At 42.0% G+C, this 24,465-nt stretch overlaps 1 protein-coding gene and 1 long non-coding RNA gene across 4 annotated transcripts in view; one reads left to right on the top strand and one right to left on the bottom strand.

The window, feature by feature from the left end:
- Window positions 1-1,854: 1,854 nt before the first annotated feature.
- LOC147015695 (uncharacterized) overlaps window positions 1,855-24,465 on the top strand; it is a 70,249-nt gene continuing 47,638 nt past the window's right edge. For both annotated transcript variants that reach the window (XR_015049797.1, XR_015049796.1), the window contains exons 1-2: window positions 1,855-2,014; window positions 4,156-4,220. This is a non-coding gene — a long non-coding RNA (uncharacterized LOC147015695). The remainder of the gene's footprint in view (window positions 2,015-4,155; window positions 4,221-24,465) is intronic.
- Window positions 21,876-24,465, bottom strand: part of LOC147015696 (uncharacterized) — a 45,225-nt gene continuing 42,635 nt past the window's right edge. For both annotated transcript variants that reach the window (XM_085848097.1, XM_085848098.1), the window contains exon 2: window positions 21,876-24,353. In XM_085848097.1, the coding sequence (XP_085704223.1) occupies window positions 22,693-24,351 (1,659 nt within the window). In that variant the 5' untranslated portion in view covers window positions 24,352-24,353 and the 3' untranslated portion in view covers window positions 21,876-22,692. The remainder of the gene's footprint in view (window positions 24,354-24,465) is intronic.

Raw genomic sequence — 24,465 nt, 5'->3', positions numbered from 1 at the left:
TTCGGCGCTTGTGGCCTCCGAAACCTGAGCACCCTCGAGACCGACGCTAGTCCAAACTCCAAAACTGAACCTGTCCACGAGGTCCTTTTTGTTCCTCTCCCTTCCTTTTCTCGCTTCTCTCGGCGACTAACCGACCAAAGGCCCCGCCCCCTCGCATCACTCCCTCTCCAGGCCACACCTTTCTCTCTCGGCCACACCCCCTCAGCCGACTGGGAGGGGCCTATGGTCCGTAGAGGGGAGGAAGAAGATCGAGCCCCTGTTTCACCACCGTATGAACATAAAACAGTCTTCTACACCTCCCGACACATTAATCGTACACTTTACCAAACAACCTATCTAAACAGGCATTTAATGGGGGATCTGAGCTAATCCTATACGTAGTAGTCCTACTAAGGGCCATTTCCATAACAATATATGCTGTTGTGAATTCTGGCCCGTCCGGCGTGCGATCGGCTGCTTGACTCGAATGGCGACCGCATCGCCCACCGGAACGGAAAATTCAGTCGTGACCCTCACGGAACAACGCCGGGAGCTAGTCACGGGTGGGGGTTTAACCTCACCACAACTCAGTCCGCATTCTACCCGTGTGGAATAGGGTCCGATCACCGAATGGTCGATTTACCTAAGTACCCACGCGGATAGCGGATCGAGGAGTTGTACCATGCCACAGGTCGACTCCGGACATGAACCGCTTAGTGGCTCGTTCCGTGCTACAGGGATAACCGAGCGGAGTTATCCTCGACCTTGACGGTTCAGATTAGTTACTGGGTGTTTTAAACCCACTATTAATCCCTTACGTGATGCAAGATGGAGATTCAAACAAAGGAAAGGATGCAGCGAAACGGGGAACAATTGGACCAGCACATTTATTCCGCGCCACACGGCAGCACGGAAGGCACGTATATCACAGTCAAGCAAGAAAACAATAAATGCAAGCGAAGAGACACATGCAGATCTACAACCGAATAATGCAATTCACACGGCAACACTTAAAACAGTTCTACTTCACCAGACTGGCACCACACACACATGTTTACACAGAACCCAAAAGAAATGGAAGTCGCGACTTCCCTGAGCGTGTCGAGTCCTTGGCGACCGTAACTCCGAGTCCCTCCGGCGTGGTCCACTCGTGCCTCACGCCTGCACGTGTCGTCCGCCCAACCCGAACGAACGAACAGAACCTCAACCTCTTCGAACGAGCGGACCATGAGCAAGGACTCTCCAACAACTCTCGACAATTCTCCTCCAGGGACAAGGGAGTAGGGACAACCGACCAGGGACTCTCCACACCCACACCTTTTGTAGGGTCCGGCTCCGCCCCGCGCCTTGCCTCGTACTTGGCTCCTCCTTCCTTCGAGACGCTTCCAAAAAATGCCTCGAAGGGGGGCGTTCCTCTCCCCCGGCCGCTTCTCACCACGCATCCGCCAATCGGGAGAGGACGCCTTTTTTGAGAGTACGGGTCGTCATGGTAACCGTGCCCCAGTGGGGCGAGGTGAGCTTGGGGCGGACGGCATCCCGCAGGGTCGGCCCGGGGATATATAAAAACGAGCGCAAGAGGGACGTTCCGTGAGGAGAGACGTTCTGAGATATAAAAAAAAGTGAGGAAAAAGCGAAAGTGGGACGTTCTGAAGAGAAAGAGATACGTTCTGTGGAGAAAAAGTCCAGAGAGGAAAAAGCAAAGGGCGAGAGAAGCGACCAAGAAGCGGGTGTCCAACCAGCGCCGAAGAGACAATTCGCCCTTCCAGTGCTTCGGCAAGCGAGCGTGTGGTGCGCGTGTGGGTGTGAGCAGCGCCGCCAACAAGTGAGGCACGGGTCGATTACCAACAACACCAGGGTCTAAACCCTATCTATCTATCTACGGTCTATCGACGGACGATACGATCTCAGTGCCCTCCAGACGTCGACTGGAGTTCGAGGCTGCCCCACGAGAGGGTGCACGGCAACGCTGGGTGCTGGCGATAGACGTGACACGCACGCATTTTCAGGACGTTTTCGCTTCACGGACGACTTTCTGGTGAGCGAGACGATTCTCCCCCCTCCCCTCCTCCTGAGTGATCTGCTGGGCACCCTTGTCTGTGTTTAGCTGTAAGTCAACCCCCGATAAACATCTGCTCTTTGTCTCTTTCCTGGCATTTTGATTGATTTTGCTTTGAAATTTATTCTTTATTTACCTCAGCAAATAAAAGGTTCTTTTTTATTTATTTATTTTATTATTCATAAATCATTTGTCGATTTACAACCTGTCCGTGTTTGTCCTTTCGTCCCATTGGACTAGCATTGTCCGAACCTCGATAGACTGGGATGTAATTACCACAGATGTGACCAAAAAAATGGTCGGCACGCACCAGCGTTTAAAACCCTCGGCCGCCATAATTAAAATCTAATCAGATGACATTGGTGCTTTGCCGATAGGTAACCACGTGACCTCCAGTTAGACGGTGGACACCGCAGCGAGTGGTTCACTGATTAACGTTCGTGGTTCTAAAACAACCCACCGTACCATGACGTTAATGGTGAGCGGTGGCCTCATGTCCGGCTCTTCCGAGGACAAACAGGGATTAATCCCCTCGTAATACAATCGGTACCCGTGGCCGTAACAATATACATCATCAGATAGGATTTATTTAACCTGCAAACAAAATGGCAGATATCACGACAAAATGAAGTGAAATGCGCGAGTTAAGGTTCACACTGATGAGTGCCGGATTCGAGGCGGACAGAGCGAGTGAGTGAAAGAAACGTGTCGATAGTGACTGAATGCAGAAATTTGAAAGGACAAGTGAAAGACAGAAATGGAGGGACACCATCCATGCCGGTTGGCCACACCATCAAGAGAGTACAAAATAGAGAGATAACAATTATGAGTGAAAAAATAAAAAGCTTGATCCATTGTGTGCTCCACCTGAAGGCAGGTCCTTGGCTGATCAGAAAGGGTGACACTGGGTGGTTTGCCATTGCCTTCCCAGCACTTCGTGATGGCAGGAATTTGTTCAGGATGCCGGTGATAGCTCACCTACTCTTGGCAAAGGATAGCGTGTAATCTTTAACATCCAACAACTAATGATAGCAAGCCTGGTGCATTGGCTTTGGATCTTAGAGTCCTTAGTTCGAGCCCCAGTGGCTGCTGAATTAACACCAGGTGGGGGTTGACAGCCTGTCATCCTGCTGAGATTGGCGAAATGAGTACCAGTTTACTGGTATTACAACCTCAGTGGCACAGCAGTGCTTCCAAGAAATGATAGTTTCCCTGGCATCCAAGCTGCCATTAAGACAAGAACAGAACTAATGATGGCAGGTGAGACACCCGGCTGAATAACGTCCATTTTGAGAAACGGCATACACATTGATGAATCGCCTGCCGATGAAATACGAGGATGGCAATTTGTAGTTGGGACGGGATTCGAACCCTGGATAAAACGGTGGAGACGAGTGTGTGTACCTGAAGACCATGCTGCTGCTCCTTGAGGAGATATGGATGGGAATTTTTTTTTCTTTGCAATTGAATGGAACAGGAAAGAAAAAAATTTACAAAGAAGAAATTTACAAAGAAAGAAAGAAGGACAAGAACGGCACTCGGTCGAGAAAATACCTCTGCCAGGCTGAAGAGTTTACGCTTTGTATCCCACTGATAGGTCGGATTTGAATCCGGACCAGAACCAAAATCGAATCAGTTTGTTCTTGTCACCTAACCAACTCATCCACCTCGTTTTGTCATAACTTGTCCACAACTTTTTGAGATATCCTCCTGCTCACAGACAGGGGTGAAACCATAAGCTCCGCCCACCTTTAATGGTGCAGGTAATGAAAGAGGAATGCATTAAAATGGAGAAGAGTGATATTTAGTGAAGCAGTTACAGACACACAAGTAACGTGATTACTTATTCACAACTTTGACAGGATGTTCTTGACAGGTCCATATAAGATCTATACACGTTTCCATGATGATTTACATCCTTTTATGAGTTATAACCAACTGCCAACTACAATTGTTACTATATACATGATGATGATAATAAATTATGATTTATTACAGCACGACACATAAATATACACACACAGAAACTACAACTTACCTGGAACAGAAAATACTCCAAAGTTCGTGTCCTTCTTAGAACTTTATTTTCCCAATTTTGTTGTCCTTCCGCCCATCTGCAGGGAATCTATACATTTTGAAGGTACCACATCGGAGGTTGCATGCTGGGGCTGGTCTTGAGCAAGAGGTATGCATATTTGCAAACTAAGCTGTCTAGCCTGGGTTCAAATCCTGACCTGGCCATAAACTGTCATCCTGGTGTTTCACAGGCAGGGTGATTAAATCAATGTGTGTGCCATCCTCGGATTGGCGCAAAGGTCCTAAAACGGGTTGGTGGGATTAGTTGGTGGATGTTAAAGATCCCACGGTGTCCTTCATGAAGAGGTGAGCTATTGCCGGCACCCTGGCAAAATTCCTGCCCTAAACTTAATCGAATCTCAGGTCACCCGGTTCGTGAAAGACTTGTGCCAAGCTTCCCCTGGCCAACCCTACAAAGAACGTGGAAAAAAGAATAATAATAATAATAATAATAATAATAATTGTGCCTGTTAAATAAGAAAAAGATAGGAGGTTGTTAGCGAAGGTGAGGGCTTGTGGAGTGGCTCAGGGAGTAGCTAACTCTATTGGAAACTGGCTTAGTGATAGGAAGCAGAGTCGCTGTGAGTAGGAGGATGTAAGTACAGCAGGGTACTTGAGGGATGAGTACAGAGACCATTATTTTTCGCCCATCGGTTCCACCGGATGGACTATCGGTTTGCTCTCGTCTGTCCGTCTCACTTGTGGGGTTTTTTTTGGACTTTTTCCTGTACCCTTCAACATATTAAACTGAAATTTGGTACATGGCTTTAATATGATAAGTTACAGAAAAAGTTCGAGTTTGAAGGTGTTTCATCAGTCTCTCACAGTGTTATGCCCTTTTTGGACTTAGAAAATATCACATCAGTAGGGGACATGTATTGCAAAGCAATTCTCACTCTTGTTGTACATAATCTACATCAATGATTTGGTCATTGGAGGAGGCTTTCCAAATTTACAGATGACGCAAAGCTTGGAGGAAAGATAGAGAGCAGAGAGGGGTCAGATTCAGGAAAAAGGTGAGGGGGGGGGGGTAAATCAAATACTTTCATCGATTGGGCAAATATTAGCAGATGCAGTTTAATCTGAGCAAGTGTAAAGTGCCCGGGATGGGTAGGAATAATGAAAATGGGGATTACATGATGCAAGGGGCAATTTTGGAGCATGGCACACAGGAGGAGGGTCTGGGGGTGGTAATAGATACTGGGTGAGGGGGGGGGAGGAGGGGGACCAACAGCACAGTACCAAGTATCTATAAGGAAAGTGAACAGGGTTTTTGGTTGAATTTATAAAGGCATCAATTATAAATCAAAAGGGGGGTGATTTTAACATTGTCTAGGAATTTAGCGAGGGCCACATCTGGAATATTGTGTGCAGTTTTTGGCGCCACAACTCAGGAAGGATATATATATATATATATATATATATATATATATATATATATATATATATATATATATATATATATATATATATCTTCTTCTTTCGGCTGCTCCCATTCAGGGTCGCCACAGTGGATCATCCGTATGATCCGCATAGTGATTTGGCACATGTTTTACGCCGGATGCCCTTCCTGACGCAACCCTGGTCGCCTCTTACGACACAGGGATATGGTACACCTATTTTAACCAGGGTATACACCGGCCCAGTACACTGGTACTCATTTCGCCAACCTCGGAAGGATGACAGGCTGAGTCAACCCCCTGGTGTATTAATTCAGTGGCCCAACGGGGCTTGAACTCAGGACCTTTTGGATCCCAAGCCGCTGCCCTAACCACTGCGACAAGACCAGGCTCGATAATAATAATATATATACCATAGGGGGTTCAGCACAGGGCGACTAGATTGATTCCAGGCCTAGCTAGATTAAACTTATGAGCAACAGCTGAAGGAGAAGGGACTTCGTTACAAGGGAATATGACAAAGATGCTTAAGATGATGAAGGGTAGAAACACGATAAGTGCAGAAGAGTTCTTCAGAAGAATAGACAGTGATAGGATGAGGGGCCACAGCCTGAGAGTAAAGAAGGTTAGAGTTAAGACAATTTTAAGGCAGGGGTCTTTCAACCAGAGTAGCTAATGCATTGACTGGTTTCTCTGGAAGGGTAAGGGCAGCAGAAAGTACATGGGTTTAAATTGGAATTAGATACGTACCGAGAAGCATTGTAGAGGGGTGCAGGAATATTGGCAGGATTTGTAGGTAACTTGAGTATGGATGGGTGATTGTGTACATCTGTGCTCATTGTGATGTCTACGAGAGGGTTTCTTCAAGGGACAATGTGTGGTTAGTGGTATATGTTCTTCACCTGAAAACCAACGTTGCCCACCCACCCCCCAAATTTTATTTTAAAAGCGTTTTACTTTTAACACCCTTGTGATGTTCCTGAACCTGCTGCACTTTCCTCATCCACACTCATCCCTCATATATCAAGTCGTAAGCTTGAGATTTATTTCATCTCGTGTAGATGTAGTTCAGGCATGAGGAGCCAAAAGGCCTCCTGCATCAAATTTCATTGTTATAGCTTTGTGGCAGACACACCCCAAGCAGTCGCCTGCGTCACCTGCTCCTAAATCCAGCCCTGCATGTGAGCATGGGTTGCTTCTTAACTCTGCATCCTGACCATTTTTAAGCCAAAGCCATGTCAATATTTGACTATTTCCATCCCTCTATCAAGAAAGAGGAATAAGAACCTAACACACGGTGTTTCTACGAAAAATGAACCCTTCAGTCCACTGTGACCCATTTGACCTTTGAAGACTCTTTAAGACCCCTCAAGACCCAGAAGATGCAAAGGTCCTTGAGGACCAAAATGACTATGTGGACCCTTTAAGACAACTATAAATGGACAAGTGTGTGTGTGTGTGTGTGTGTGTGTGTGTGTGTATGGGTGGGGGGGGCATGGTTTTGTGGAGTTCTACTGGAGTGTCCTCATGTGGAATGTGATACAGCAAAATGATCATGATCTCCTGAGTTGATTAGGCTAATTAACTAAAAAGAATCCTGAATAATTCCCATGTTTTAAATGTATGCCATGTTAAGGTGTATAGGGCAACTTACTAGGTCCTTCTGTGGCATGGTATTCTACTTACAAAATAAAGGTTAATTAATACAAATAATATTTACAAAATACTTACATACTACTTACAAAATAAAGGGTTCTAAAGGTTAACTAATACAAATAATATTCACAATAAGAAGTCGTATCATTTGGCAATAAAAAAATAGGACCACTGGACTTGTAGCTTATCTGGGCCCTGGCCTAATGTTGCAACCCAAATTTGGTGGTGTTCTAACTGGTGGGTCTGGAGAAGATTTTGAAAGGAATTAAAGTGATTTTCCCAAAAGTTGACAAAGTCGTCCATTTTGACACTTCTGGTCACGTGATCCACATGACTTCTGCAATACAATTAACATCCCTCCCCTAACTTAATGTTGCAATCCAAATTTGGAAGCATTCTGACTAGTGGGTCGAGAGAAGAAGATTTTGGAAGGAATTTGCGTGACCGCCATTTGGACACTTCCGGTCACGTGATCAGCATGGCCTCCGCAATTTAAAATTAGGATCGTGTCCTAATGTTTCTCAAATTTGGTAGCATTCTGACTGATGGGTCTGATAAAAGAAGATTTATGAAGGAATTTGCATGATTTTCCTCAAAATTGACTAAGTCGGCCCTTGTGACACACTTCTGGTCAAATGATCAGAATGACTTTGGCAATTTAATATCCCTACCCCGGCTTAATGTTGTAATCCAAATTTGGCAGCATTCTGACTGGTGGGTCTGGTGAAGATTTTTGATGAAATTTACTATGCCAGCCATTTTGACCTACTTAAACTCATGTGACCGGAATGAGCTTTGCAATTCCTGTGAGCAGTCAGAAGAGGAACGTTGCTGCAAATTTTCAGCCGGATCGACCCAGCGGTTTGGCCAGAGAAGTTGAAAAAGGAGACGGATGGATGGATGGACGGTGCGTGATGAGAATACCTTATCTGCAATTTAAATTCCAGATAAGCTAATAATGAATGTATAACCCCCACCCTGGCCCAAGCACATCTAGGCTTGGTGAAAAGCAAACTAATGCTTATGCAGTACAGCAGCCAGGTATGCTACAAGGCCTTGAAAATCAATGAAAATTTGGCCCATTGGACCCACGGGCCACTAGTAATTCTAAAGGGTAATAATAAAGGGTGGTTCTACGGTTGCAAAGTGTAATTCTAAAGGGGTCGAAAAGGGGTAATTCTGAAGTTCTAAAAGGTAATTTTTAAAGGGTATTTCTAAAGAGTGATTCCAATGGGTTTCCTTTGTTTCTTGGCTTTGCCTATTTCATATTCAAAAACTGCCAAACTGAACCGCTTCCTTCAGACACATGTGCAATTTCTTTTACAAGGTGAAGTTTGAAATAAAAAATTAATTGGACAATGATGTCCAAAAAAGCTATTAAACAGAACAAATGAGTAGGACTTGAACCAGTGTTAAATTAAGGGAGTAAGTGCATACATATCAGAAAGGATCTCCAACAATCATGAGAAGTGTCTGTGTGTGTGTGTGTGTGTGTGTGTGTGTGTGTGTGTGTGTGTGTGTGTGTGTGTGTGTGTGTGTGTGTGTGTGTGTTGGTTGATTGGGGGTGTGCAAGGAAGAACAGAAGAGTGACAGACAGTACCTGGCTCAAACCAAAAAATCAATTTGTAGTTGCTGTATAACTAGTTTATTTTGCAAGATAAAGTTGATAAGGTGCATCTTTCAGTGTGTACCAGATAATAATAATAATAATAATAATAAAAAGGGGTGTGGGCCTCTTTAAAATGCTATAAATTTAATGCACAGCATGGTTAAACAGCACATGGGAATTCAATGTGGCTTGTATATGCATGTGGCTAAAAGAAAAACCTGCAACAATCTACAATTCTTCGAGATTGACACTTGCAGCCACAGCCATCATTTATTTGTAACATGTCATCTTCATTAGATGCACAGAAGTTGCATGGTTTATACATACATATGATCACACGACAGAAAACTTGAAATGACTTCATAGGTTGTCACCGACGGCTTGATTTTCTTTTTCCTTTTGCTGATCTTTGGTTGGGACATAAAACATGATTCGGCGATTTTGAACAACTCTTCAAAAACAAACAAACAAAACAAAAAAAATACAACGCTGAAAGTGAACTTTGTACACATCAGGAAGCAAACAATTATTCAACTAATGGATGGAGTATGGTTAATGTTATCGGTTATGCTGGTGATTTGTGCTACATTTGGTTTGGATGCTACAAGGTTAATGAGTGAAAAGTTGGAATTTTACGATATTGTCGATGATGTCATGCTTGCCGTTTCACAATCGCTTTAAGGCCTTTGCCGAAGTTGTTCTCAATTTACAGGCAAGTATACAAGAACAGCTCAACTCGATTATAAGACTGCATTCTGCTCGTACTACGCAAGGTGAGCAAAAACGAGCTGGAGAGAATGTCGCTCAGAATCGTCACAAGACGTGAACGATGCAAACTAAACAATAATAACAATTAAAAAAGGCTCGACAAACTTAAAAGGTTAAAAAAAAGAGGCTCAGGCTCATTTCAAACACAAAGTAGCCTTCATCAAGAATTATGCATGAGGCTTAAATTCCAGTGGAAACATAAGGTTGACCTAACAGAGGAAAAACATACAGTATTTCAAAATCAGTTTTTTGACAACATTTTAAAATTTTATTTAAATGTGGCTATCTCACGTGCATATGTTGAGGTCAAATGACAAATTTCAGAAATTGGGAATTACTGGATCTTATCAAGCGGAACAAAAACACCTTTGTTTTCACTTTCTCACCGACCCAAACAAAAACTCCCCGACAGTCAGAATTTTTTTAAGGGGGACTGTTAAGTCATTCACACCCCAGATGGTCGCACACCCAGGACCTGCGGTGTTGTTGTAAAATGCTGGGCATGCTTGTGTGTATTATTGTAGATGAATGCCAATCTTTCATACAGGTCACGGCAACATTATTGCTTTAAAAAAATAAAATAAAATAAAACTCTCAAGGAGTTTTGGATTACAAACCATTGACATGTGCACATGCTAAAGGCATTGTGAACCTTGTAAAAATACGTGTATGGGGACTACAGGTTAAATGACTCCAGGTGAGTGGGGTTGGGGGAAAAATAACCTGAATTGTGGTGACTTCAATTGTCAAAGGCTGAGACTCTTCATAAGCAATACAATTTGCTGTGTGGATTTGCATGTGAAATGTGAACGCAATAAAAACAAAAGGCCTTATCATGCAAATTCTGGTTTTCTTTCATTTCCCATCTGGTGATATATTAAATGGAAATAAAAATAGGATAACCTTTCATATTTTAAATTCAGATAGAACAAATGGAAATCAGAATTGTGTTCAACTCCCTTCCTTAATTTTTGGGGACCTTGCAGGCAGAAACAAAGATTATTTTAAAATATTTCCAGACCACATCTTATTTTCATTTCATACAATGATGTGACAAAAAAAATCACCATTAGGTCGTCGGTTGGCCTGGCCTGCAGTCCACCATCTTTTCCATTGATTGGTTCACTGCATCTTACTCTTCGGACAGAGACAGTGACTGTGACTGTGACTAATTACTCAACTATTCTCTCTCTCCATAAAATCATACCTTCACACCTCCAGCTATCCTGCCCATAGTACAACACTTCATGCAGTAATTGCCAGAAAGCAGCTTGGCCTTTCCTCCTGGAAAAGCTAACTTTACTGATGGGAACATGCAGTCTCATGGCAAAGTTTGTTACCATCATTTTCCCCATACTCAGCAGAATTTAGCATCTGGCCCACCTGAGGTCTGAACTAAAAGGTGGTTCACAACCAACAAAATAATAGTGGCAGTTGGTTAAGTCTGTCTCTGAAACATTCATCATCTGTTCCTTCATTCTTGAAGGATGAGGTCACAATGACAACCGAGGTCATACTTAGGCTGACTGCCCTAATTTTGTCTTTGTAGCAAAGGCTAAGGGCCCTAATCCCACTCTTTCTGCACTAATCCCAATGCTCTCTCACTGAAAACGTACTCCAGAATTGCATGTGAACTTCTCTTCTACCAAGGTGGAGAAATTCTTGGCCTCTCTCAACTCAACTGCTCATCCTGACATCAGTGCACCAAGACTCAACTTGAACTCTTGTATATTCCTGTTTTCTGCTCTTTTCCAAGTCATTTAATAAGGACTGCCTGCATCATGGGGAAAAATAAAATAATATCGCCAGTGTTATGCCATTTCATAGGAATGGTGCCAAAATTGCCCCTTGGCTGCCGAGCAATTAGCCTTCTCCCCCATCATAAGCAAAGTAATGGAATCAGTAATGGCAACAGACCTCGACTCATCTTTTTTCCAAAACATCTGACCTTCAACCATATCATCCACCTTGAACATGCTGCTGTGTTAGAAATTGATGTATGCCCTCAGGACAATCATCTCCCATGCATGTGATTCAGTTTGGCACCACACCCTGATTTCCAAACTGTCAGCTGACAGTATCTGGGGTTCCCCTTTAGAATGGCTATCAGCAGGTTGATTTTGGATGGAATATTATCCCACGCTGTACCTCTAGCGGACTGGTGCCCGTCAAGGTAGTTTTCTGGGACAAATCCTGTCCTTGATATACATAACACCTTTATCAGGGGAAAATCCACTGTGTCGGGTAGTTCCATACTCCTTTACCAAGCGGACTGCAGCAGCATCCCTCTCTTCCTTTATAGGAACAAAAAAAAAAAACAACCAAATGTCATCTACCTGGAACATGTCTTTTAGTCCAAGAAAGCCCCATATTCTCACTGTGCCTCCACAAGAAATGATAGGCAATATACTTTTGTGGTCAGCCTCTGGGAGATGTGTAATCTATGGAGCTTCATGCCTTACTAACAGCGATAAACCTGTCTTGGCAGAGCATATTTCCAATGACAGTCACTGCTTTAGAATTATCTGCAGGGCCAAGTTTTTTCCTCTGCTGTCCTCAGCTTATGATGGTACACAAAGTCTTCATCCAGTGTCATGGAATATGGCTTCCTATTGTGGGCTGATGCTGCTGCTTCCTATCCTGACCCACTTTACGTCATGGAACACAAAGCAGTCTCAGTTTATGCTTCTTGCTCACTAGAGGCAGATTCGTGGCTTCTGTTTATTCATTTTTTTTAAACCGTCTTTATTCTGGCCATGCAGGTGTTGAAAGACACGATGGGGTTAAGTAACCAAGTATTCTTTTCATGCTCATCTTGCTTTCTCACCACTCCACACAATCCCTGTCCCTCCAATGTTATACACGATCTACCATAAGCCCTTTCCTCGTAACCCTCCACAAGCCAGACTCAATGCTCACCTCCATTCTTTCATACACCTCTGTTCTCTCCTGAGGAAGTCTATCTGAGTCCGATGTCTCAATATTTTCCCGATGGGATTCTAAGTGTGCTCCCCATTGCCATCTCACTGTCTCTCCCAAAATTGATTTTTCAACTTCAATGAATTTTGATTTTTTTTTTCCTGAAGACTTTTTTTCGACATGTTGATCCAGGATTGGCTGTGAAATGTCACAAATGCGAGAAAAAACAAACAATCAATCAGCTGTTCATTATTGGGTTTTTTTGGTAATACAGTAAATTTGCTTAAAAGTCGTACAAATTTGATAACTTTTGAAATTAGACAAAAACAGAATGATTGTACCATTAGGGATGTTGTTAGCTCTTCTTGAAGTTCTGCAAAGTAAAGGATGCATGTGAACTTTGTAAAAGAAATTTTTTGAGGTTCTTTCATCAAAATTGCAATTAATTCAGTTTATTTTATCAGATATGTAAGTAATGGAGCTATTTCTTGGAGGATCTCCAATTAAGGTGTTTTCAGAACCCATAACCACAAACAACGTTCAACTGCATATTCTGTCGAAGTAGCACCACCCTGTGTTGAGGGAAGAATCTGCCTTCAACTTCATAATCTGTTGTTCAGGTAACACCCTGAACAACAAGGTGTTACCTGAACTTCATATTTGGTAGCACCTGCAACACACAGCCCCATCACCCCAAGTATTTCTGGTGTGGGTATAAAGTCAGATTGTGGTTTCGGTTTTTCTGAGATGTCAATATTTTTGATAGAGGCCTGCAAGCATCTTATAGAAATGGTGTCAAGGGAGGGGACCTGTAATTTATGATCATGTTTTTAATCACGACTTCATTTTTAGCAAATATGGTTCCAATGTAATTAGAAAAGATTATTCTACATTTGGATGCTGCCTGCATTCCCATGCACTGAACACTGGGATCACATGACATCAGGTACTGGTAATTTTGTCAACAGCAGGAGAGAAATGAAGGTCTTCAACCTACATCTGGCAGCTTGGCTTTTCTTGTCAAACAGGCCCAATTATCAGAAAATGGTGTAAAGAAGAACATTCAGAGATAAGCAGAATCTGCCCTCGGCCCCTCACCCTTTGGGCGCAGGTGAAACATCAATGATGACATGACTTAAAAGAAGGAAGACGTGGGTGAGACGACTTCAAAGAAGTACTGTTTGATTCTGCTGTTCACGGATTCGCTATTCGTGTGTCAAAGTGTGACCTGCTTCGACATTTGCGTATTCGTGTTTTTTTGTTTTGTTTTTACTACTTCAGGACTCGTCTCATATCCACCTAGGAAATTGGAAATCAGCCAACATCACAGCATTACATAAAAAGGTGCAAAACGGATCCCTTTAACTACAGCCCAATTATCTTACTGAACTTCCAGTCATCAGCAAGGTCATGGACTCAATCATAGTTCACATAAAATCATTCCTTTTCTCCAACACCCTCATCTCAGATCATCAATTTGGATTAAGACCTGGTCACTCTACCTTGGATATGCTGCTTCTACTCTACAAACAATGGTGGAGGCCCTCAATATCAGACATGAGATCAGGGCCATCTCTCTGGACATAGTCGCAGCTAAAAATATTGGCACCCTTGCACTTTTTCAAATAACTCACAATTTTCTCTAAAAACAAGTTGAAATTGACAAAAGTATTTGGTCTCCACAATTCTTTATTTCACTGTTAATATTACAGAACCTTTGTTTTTGATTCAAAACTTAATGTATCCTTTTAAATCAGAAAATAAAAAGAAATGGCATTGACAAAATTATGGACACCCTCGACTTAATATTTAGTTGCACAACCTTTGGACAAAATAACTGCAGTCAAGCGCTTCCGCTAGCCATGAATGAGCTTCCTGCACCTCTACTGACAGTTTGTCCCACTCTTCTTGTGCAAACTGCTCCAGGTCTCCTAGATTTGAAGGGTGTCTTCTCCCAACTGCTGTTTTCAGATCTCCCCACAGGTGTTGAATGGGATTTAGATCTGGACTCATTGCTGGCCATTTCAGAACAGTCCAGCATTTTGTCTTGAACCACTCCTGGGTGCTTTTTGAAGTGTGTTTGGGGTCGTTGACCTGCTGCAAGACCCATGACCTTCAATGGAGACCCAGCTTTCTGACACTGGGTTGAACATTGTGCTCCAAAATGCCTTGGTAATCTCCTGATTTCATGATGCCATGCACACATTCAAGGTACCCAATGCCCGAGGCAGTACAGCAACCCCAAAACATCACTGAACGTCATCCATGTTTGACTGTAGGGAAGGTGTTCTTTTCTTTGAAGGCTTCATTTTGTTTTATGAAAACATAGAGATGATGTGCTTGACCAAAAAGTTCTAATTTGGTCTCATCTGTCCACAGGACATTCTCCCAGAAGGATTTTGGCTTGTTCAGGTGTGTTTTGGCAAACTCCAGTCAGGCTTTCTTATGTCTCTCTCTCTCAGCAGTGGGTCCTCCTGGGTCGCCTACCAGAGAACCCCCTTTCATTTATTTGGTGACAGATGGTGTGAGTTGAAACTGTCGTACCTTGTGTCTGAATGTCAGCTTGAATCTGTTTGGCAGTTGAATGAGGTGCTTTCTCCACCAATTGAATAATTCTTCACTGCAACCTTCGATAAAGTTCTCTTGTGGCCACGTCCAGGGAGGTTGGTTACAGTGCCACGGGCCTGAAAACTTCCTGATAACATTGCGTATGGTGGCCACAGGAACATCAATGTCTTTGGAGATGGACTTGTAGCCTTGAGATTGTCCATGCTTGGCTACAATCTTGTGTCTGACCTCCTCAGACAATTATGTTTTTCTTTCTTTTCTCCATGCTCATTGTGGTAAACACAGTGACACAAAACAGCAGAATGACTCTTTTTCTCTATTCAAACTGGTTGAATGACTGATTTTTATATTGTAGGCACCTGAAACTCACTACAGGCGAGTTCAATTCCAAAGCAAAGGTGAATCACCTGCTTGAAATCTAATTATTTCTAACAACTTCTAAAAGGTGCCAATAATATTGTCCAGGCCATTTTAGGATTTCTGTGTGGAATAAGCAAAGATTTAGTAATCTTTTTCAGCTTTTTTTGTTTTGTTCCACTGGAAACCAAAGAAATACATTTGTGGAGACCAACAGATTTTTTTATTTCAACAATTTTCTGGAAGAAATGGTGCATTATTTGAAAAAGGTGCAAGAGTGCCAATATTTTTGGCCACAACTGCACCTTGAGCTTTTGAGGCAGTCTGGCATCCTGCCTTGCTCTCAAAACTGTCTCGTTGTATAATCCAAGGTTACCTCCTCTTGGATTACTGACTTCCTCAATTTTAGTAGAAAACATATGGCTCTCAACGGAACCCTTTCACTCTCCTCTCCCTGTCAAGGCTGGAGTACTCCCTGCCATTGTATGCGATAACATACAATGACATTCTAGAAGATTCTGTGCTTCCAACTTTGTGACAACAGTTTGAGGCAGGACCTTTCCTGTTTCAGCATGACAATGTCCCCCCCCCCCAACTGCAGAACAATTTAACTGGCCTGCACAGAGCCCTGACCTCAAACCCCATCGAACATCACCTTTGGAAAGAATTTAAACATTGACTACGAGCTAGACTGAATCGCCCAACATCAATAAACGACCTCACTAATGCTCTTGTGGTTGAATGGAAGCAAATCCCCACAGCAATGTTCCAACATCTAGTGGAAAGCCTTCTCAGAAGAGTGGAGGCTGTTTTAGCAGCAAATGGGGGGGGGGGGGGACCAACTCCATATTAATGCCCATGATTCTGGAATGAGATGTTGGACGAGCAGGTGTCCACATACTTTTGACCATGTCATGTATTTCAGGGTGGTTTATAAAATATTGGTTGAAGCTGTAAATGTATATGATTTTTATGTATTCAGTATTCAGAGACAATTGCAATAACATTCCAAGTACTATCAAAGCTCAAATGTATTCAGTACATAAAAGGGTTATCATCAATGGACTTATTAATACCTTATTTGCTAAAAATAATGTCTGACTAAATGGTGCGCAGGGTGGCCTGAAAATCGCTTTAACTCTCCCCACGAAAGCCTTCGTTCTTAAACCATTTTAACATGCAGGTTTTGTTGTGCAATACTTACAATAATTAATCAGCCATTACCCTCACCATAGAAGGTATTGCAATTTGGAATGTTCGTTTGCCTGTGTCTGTTTGTCCACACAGAACACGAGTACAGTTTTTCTCTGCAACCGCTTGTTGGATTGACACAAAATTTTCACCAAAGGAGCGACGATTCATATAGAATGTTTTAATGATTATGACATCATAAGTCATGTGGTGTGGCAGCCATGTTGGAAAAAAAGGAAAAACTTTGGACCTCTGTATCTCTGAAACCGCACCAAAGAAAAAATTCAAACGACACATGGCAAGTACTCCACATGGGGAATAAGTGATTTAAAAAAAATGACGTCATAGGTTTCATTATGATGTCATAATTGCATATGTAGAATGCTACATCCGATCAGCATGAAAATTTTTGAGGGTCATCTTGGGACAAATTGGTCGACAGAACGAAAAAAAATTGATGATGTCATCGGTCATGTGGTTTGGCAGCCTATTGTATTTTTTTTTTTGAAACCTTAAAAAAATCTCTGAAACGGCTGAACATATCGAGGCAAAGCTTTACAAGTATAACCACCTATCCATGAGGAAGAAAAGGTTCACACATATGATGTCAGGGGTCACATGGTTTGGCAGCCATATTGGATTTACCCAAAAACCTTGAAAAACTCTCCAGAACGGCTGAACAGATCGAGGGGAAACTTCACACACACGTTCCCCGAGCCTTAGGGATATCAGGGTGTTCACAAATAATTGATAGGTCATATGGTCCGGTCGCTATATTGGATTGAACGAAAATCTTTTAAAAATTCTCTCTCTTGAACCCCTTCATCGATCGATGTGAAACTTCACAATCATGATCCAGTTGTGATGGGGAATACGTTTTAAATTTCAACCTGATCAGACGCATGGACTGGCAGCCAGAATTAATTTTTTTTGTTCTGGGTCCTTTTTGATATATATATATATATATATATATATATATATATATATATATATATATATATATATATATATATATATATTTGAATCTCACTTGACTGTACATGTATGGGTTTGAGGGTAGAGTAGCAGCTGAAATGTGAATCCTATCCTGGTTCCTCCTGATGACTTCATCTTTGATTTTTGCTTGTTTGGGTTCCTTCTGATTACTCCAATGCATGACTGTACCTATTTGATCTTCCACTTGATTTGAATTGAATTTATTTTAATCCCATTCTGAATTCAATTGAATAATGAATAATAATAATAAAAAATGTTATGGGTCAGGGCCAGATGCCCAATCAAAGTGGGATTGCATCAAAGCGGGACATCTTGGTGACCGGTCATCACTGCCAGCAGTTATTAAGTGGCAGCTCTAATTAGGTCTCTTATTAATTACGGAACACACAAGTACACAATCACCATACAAACATCCTGGCGAGGGTGTGCAATCTCTGATTGGTCTTTTTCTTGTTGTATCTATCTGTAGGTGCTCCATCATCCTCCTTAATTATTGTAAGTATTGCACAATAAAACGTGTATATTATGAGTTTAAGATCGAACGCTTTACGAGGGAGGGGTAAAGCAACTTTCAAGCCACCCTGTAGATGTGGCACATTTGCTTTTGAGCTGTCTAGTTTCAGTTCTGTTCTTGACCAGACTGTTGGATTGAAGTTTCGTGTGCAGTGGCTTGCATCACAAAATAGTGCTGCGGTCCTTTGGGTGGACATTATGCTAGGTGTTCCATCCTCGAGCATTAGATTGTTGACGTTAAAGACTCCACAGTGCGATATATTGGTGATAGTTGCTTTTTCAAGGAAAATATTAAATCTTTTGCAAAGAGTAGGCGAGTCATCTCTGGCACCCTGAACAAATTATAAATTACTGCCACCCTCAGTCAAATGTCAGGTTTGACCAGCCGGTTCATGAAAAACGGGTTAAAACCTTTGCCCAGGAGCTAACCCGACGAAAAAGGATGGGGAAAATGGGGGTGTTGTAGTCGTAGTAGTAGTTGTAGAGCTTTACCAAAGAGGAAGCACCTGTTACAAATATATCGTCTATTTAATGTTAACCCACCCCAACACCATTTCTGGAACGTGGAGAAAAACTCCTATCACAAATGTTGACCTTTTGAATCCGATACCACAATCTGACTTTATACCTACCCTGGAAATGTTCAGGGGGTCTTGCTCCAACTGGAGATGCAGTCACACCTTGTCTGTGGAATGGGTTGTGCAACACCATTTTGAGATGTGCTCTGTTACTGAACTATATGTCTATTTTTTAAAATTAGCATTTCGAAAATGAACAACCAACCAACTTGCTCTTCCCATGATAATTAAATTAGCGATCGATCATAAATACTCCATGCATTTGCACAAGAGCAAATTTGTCACTTAGCAAACCCACGTATGCGAATCATTATCCAACCAAAGTCCCAAATCATTCATTCGAAGGATCAATTAATATTCCAAATAAAGAGTTCATTGCTATCTCTACTTTTGCAAAGTTGAAGACACTATGACACTGACACGCATTATTAATTAACACAACACATTGCAAAAATTTCTGGAAACAGGCATTTCTTCAATCCTCTGCTCACTTCCCTCCATCCTATCCACAACAAAGCAATTTCTCTGTTGTTTGAAATGCTACGACAGGCCAAGGTTATTAAGAGGGGTATGGGTATGGAAAGGGGGAAAGGCATTCAACTCAAACCAGAACATTTTTGGGCCCAATTATAAGACCATGAGAATAAAAGGGAAATACAAATCACAGCGAGATAAAACAATGAGTGCGTTGATGGCAAGCTGTAAGAACACATCATCCTTCCTACCAGGGAAGTTATACAAAGGCATGACACTCACTACCTACAAAGCCTCGAATGACTGCTACCATGAGGCTGAAACAACACACCTGAGCCATTGTTTATGGACAAAACCTTCAAGGTCAGTTATACCAGTAGTGTTTATGTCTTTTACAAACTTTCTTGCAAGACGCCTGTTATGTCAGCATTTTATACAATTAGTACAATAACAACAGGGAATTACGAGTTTGCATTTTGGTTTAAAAAAAAACAAAAGAAAAGAAAATTATTTCTCACCAAATCTGTCATAATGCTGTTTTGGAAGAAAACGCAGAGGTTTAATTGGTATACTTAAATAAATTAAACCTTTTATGAACCAAATATCTGGTACAGCAGTTTGACAAACCATTGTACAAATAACTTTGTAGTGACTTTCAAAACCACTGTTATTAAAACCTGGAAAAGCAGGTACTCTCCAAAGCTTCACTATATCTAGTTCCAGCACTTACCTTTACTTCTCCCATCTAAAACGTTGAGTTCGGTACCAAAATATAGGACAGAACAATCTAACCTATCAAACACCACCAAAGGAGCCTCGTAAAACTCGCACAAATATTAACATGCAACGCTATGTCATCTTCGAAATCCCATGTCTACTTTGTTGTCAGTTCCATCCCACCAATCCCAAGCAATACAAACCACTTTGGTGGAATCACACCTATTGCGATGAGACGGAATCAAAGCAACGACTGTTTCAACGTCTGAACAGTTCCCACCCTGCCCGTGCAAGCTTTTACTATGGCCAGAATTTGCAACCGTAAATATTGTTTTGCCTGCAAGTAGCGTTATGAAATCTAAGTGATTGGATAATAATATATCTATTGTAATACTGTGACTGAGAAGGGGAAATTTGGGGAGAAGGGAAGGGGAAAGGGGTGCTTTAGACAAGATACCACACTTGTAGGTAAAATTACAACTCCATTTTTGATTTTGATCATATCACCTCGAGTAAAATAATGCTGATGTATAAACAGAAGTTAAAAAAAAAACATGAAATAATAAATATTTTTTTTTGGAAAATTTAAAATGACAATCCAAAGAATGTGTTGGATAACAGCAACTGCATCTTGAACATCGGTTTCAGCAAGACCACATGGAGCAGATGTTAGGCAGAGAGGCATTTTGGGAATGACCAAAGAAAGAAATCCAATTCTACAAAAGAGATGAGAGGTGATCAAACTGAATGCAATTGCTTTTGTTTTTGCAGTCATCTCTCACCCACCTCCACCCACAACCCCAACCCCAACCCGAACCCGAACCCCAGTCATCGATTTAGTTTTGAAGGTTTTGATCAATCCCTAGATTTCCATCCTCAGATGCAGAGAAACGAGTGCAGGCTTTGAACAAATTTTAGACACACAGGGGATGGTGTCATCACCATGAAGCTAGAATTCACAATTAAACAAAATAAAAATAAAAACCAAGGGAAAGAAAGAAAAATAAAAACTTGCTTTGGACCGTCAACACACAGTTCAGGAAAAAGAAAATTTCAAATATTAAAACGCACCATCAATATTACATGTAATAAGTTAACTATAACTTTTGATACAAGGCCAAAGCAAAGAAAGAAAGAAAGAAGAAAATTAAACTTTTATATGACTACGATGACAAAAACGGTACCTTAGTTTTCAAATTTATGTTCCCTGAACATGAACACACTTGCACCATGTTTTGCTTTATGAATTCGCTGGAAAATACACTTTTCATGAACACTGGTCATGTCTACAGTTCGACAGTAAAAAAAATGAAAATTGGAGAAGAAGGAGAAAAAAAAAAAAGAAGCAGCAGCTCCAACAGAGAATGTTTTAATCTCTGCACAAGGGAAGGCAGGAGATCAATTTTGAAAGGTTTCCTGATAGAAACACCAGTAACGGCTTGAACAAACCGAGAGAGGCGCCGTCAGAACACAGACAAGTCAAGTATTAAGGCTCTGTTTGGCAAATGCTAACTACTACAAATATTTTTATTTATTTATACAAAACACCTTAGAATGTAATGGGAAAAGCATAGTCAGGGAAGAAGTGATAAAAAAAATAATAAAATAAAATAAAATAAAATAATGATGGACTACCTACAAACCATTCAGTTTGGCCAAGATGTGACCACGTGTGAGAGAAACTAATCAAAGTAAAGCTTTGACATTAAAATCAATAAGTCCACAAAGACCGTATAAAAAAAGAACGGCCAGAAAGAACAAGCAGTTTGCATTAAAGAAGACAGAATATATATATATATATATATATATATATATATATATATATATATATATATATATATATATATATATATATCCATATATCCATATATCCATATATATATATATATATATATATATATATATATCCATATATCTATATATCTATATATATATATATATATATATATATATATATATATATATATATATCCATATATATATATATATATATATATATATATATATATATATATATATATATATATATATATATATATATCCATATCCATTCGGCGCATTCCACGTGATCACGTTTTTGAGATGCAGCAAGAGAGTGCTGTCAAGGCAGCGAAGCTCAGCACGACTGTTTTATCATCAACGAACAGAAGCTACCTTGATGGGGAAAAACAAAAAAAACGAAAACAATATCCAGATGACAGGTTGCCATTTGCTTGGTTGTTAACAATCCAAGCTGAACCATACACGGTCCAACTGTCGAGGAAGCGCCACATTCATCTGCTCCACAACCACCAGTTACAACTGCTCATCTCCCAGGAATACCCCAAGGATGCATCCAGCTTTTGACCAGTCAAAACTACCTGCAGTCTACACGTCCAAATATAACTGCTATTTCAAACTTGCTGTGTAGGTTGTTTCAACAAGCATATAATAACGAGCACAACTGAAGAACTTTCCTCACAAATTACACTTTGACCGTCTTCTCTATTTCCATTGAAAAGGAAGCAACATGGACATATTCCTGAAAACACAAACCAAGGCTGTATTTAGCCGTTTCAGACGTCTTCATGAACTTGCACCACAACAACTCGAGTCGAAACTCGTGGCCGCTCCCACCTTCTTTTCGTTAAAGGGAAGACAGGTTGGAAATGGTAACCTTTGGGTTGAAAGGCAAGATGGCAAACTTCTGTAGAAACTGCAGACTTCTTTGCTTATGAGGTGGCTTCCTCTCAAGCCTCAACCTCCAGCTTCAACCCTTACCCCTTCTACTCACAAAAAGAAAAACGCACTCACATGAAAAAAAACAAAAAAAAACAACAACACAAATAAAACAAATCAATCCAGAGAAGGTTCATCGTTGCATTCTGAGTGCACATCAGGCTCAGATACAGGTAAAAGAGAATTGTCGAAGGGGAAGCCACGAGACTGCAAACAGACACGCCGTCGATGAGCCATGAGGTTGTTGCGGTTAATGAACCGTTTTCCACAGATGTCACATCTGAAGAGGCACACTCCAATGTGGATCAGTGCATGCTTTATTACGTTGCTAAGGTAGTTGCACTGCCGCCCGCACACACGGCACGACCGCTTTTCTGTATCAACGTGCGATTTGGCATGTCGGCGCACAGCCAGGAACTTCTTGGGCAAGGAAAGGCCGCACACGCGACAGTATACGCTGTCTCCAGCACCTACAGATTCGGCAAAAATGTCTTCACCCTCTGCCGTGCTCGAGTCCTCATGCCCAAAACTCAGAGAGTCTCCTTGCATCAAGGTAGTGGTGGAGGAAGGTGGAACAGAGCCAACTTCACTGCTTCCCGCTGTAGCATGCGTCAGTACGTGATCGAGTCCTTCTGACGGCTGACTGAACGAGCGACTGCAAACGGGACAGCAGAGTGTGGTTTCGTCAAAATGAGAAGACGCGGTGTGCTCTCGAAGCTGAGCCTCAAGCATGAGTTCTCCACACACGCCACACACCACACGGCGCTCCACTGACAGACGTCGTAAGAAATCCTCCACTGTGAATGCAGGCACAGCACGCCAATTGCTTGCGGATGCTGTTGAATGGCCAGGGCTGTCCTTCACAATCACCTCTTCTGCCACAGCTGCTGGTACAGAACTTATGGGCAGCTCCAAGTCACCATTTGCCATCGTGCTATTCGCATTTTTTGTGCCAAAGTAGTTATTGTCTTCGATAGGCTCTGGTTTGATGTTACAAATTATAGGAAAAGGAGGACTTTGCTTATCAGTAGAATCTTTCAAAAGCGATAACTGCTCCTCATCATCAATGCCATCAGGACAAGATAAGAGTGTCCGGCTGTCTCCACTGGGTCGCAATAAGGGTCTAATGATACGCTTCCGTGGACGTCGACGTGGACCTCTTTGAGAAAGTCCAATGCCCCGATTAAAGCAGAATTGCTCGCCACTGATGGAACATGGTTCACTCACAAGGATGCAGCCATCACTCTTGTCTGCGGTGTCATCCATTGCCGAAACAGTAGCCACTTCAGACTCATCTGCCTCTTCACGAAACGGCGAAACATCTCTACTGCTGCTGCCAACGCCACCATTGCTGCCGGGGTCACTGTCTGAAGGTTCCAGAAGGAATTCTAATGGCACCATACGCTGGCAAATGTCTTCAAGGCAGTCAAGACCCAATGCCTTAGCAGCATGGTAGAGCAAACGTACGTCCGAACGATCGGCACGCACACTACCTCGGTAGACAAAGTCCAACACCTGATCAAAGGTCTTTATGGACACAAAATCTAGTACGAAGGGACCCAGGGTGCTGCAGGGCTCAGCAAGAAACAGCGAACGGAAGTATCGACAGGTGCTGCTCAGTACAGCCTTGTGAGCCAGATACCGACGGCTCTGCACCTCGACAACCACATCACAGAAGGAGCCCGTAAGCCGCAGCTCACACAGCTCCCGTAGTAGATCTGGCAAATGGCGCTCGTAAGTCAGCTCCATCTCAGGCTCCGCCACCATTAGTGCCATCACTTTGCATGGAATAAAAAAGAAGAAGCACAAAGTTGGTGATCATTGTGTTTGGTGAAAAAAATTGTTACATTTCAAACGTTTTCCTTGAAAAACGGCATAGTTGGGAAAGGG

The sequence above is a fragment of the Eptatretus burgeri genome, chromosome 12 (assembly GCF_056783735.1).
Source record: "Eptatretus burgeri isolate ZD-2024b chromosome 12, Ebu_testis_v1, whole genome shotgun sequence".
Lineage (NCBI taxonomy): Eukaryota > Metazoa > Chordata > Myxini > Myxiniformes > Myxinidae > Eptatretus > Eptatretus burgeri.
This window is presented reverse-complemented; position numbering and strand designations above follow the sequence as displayed.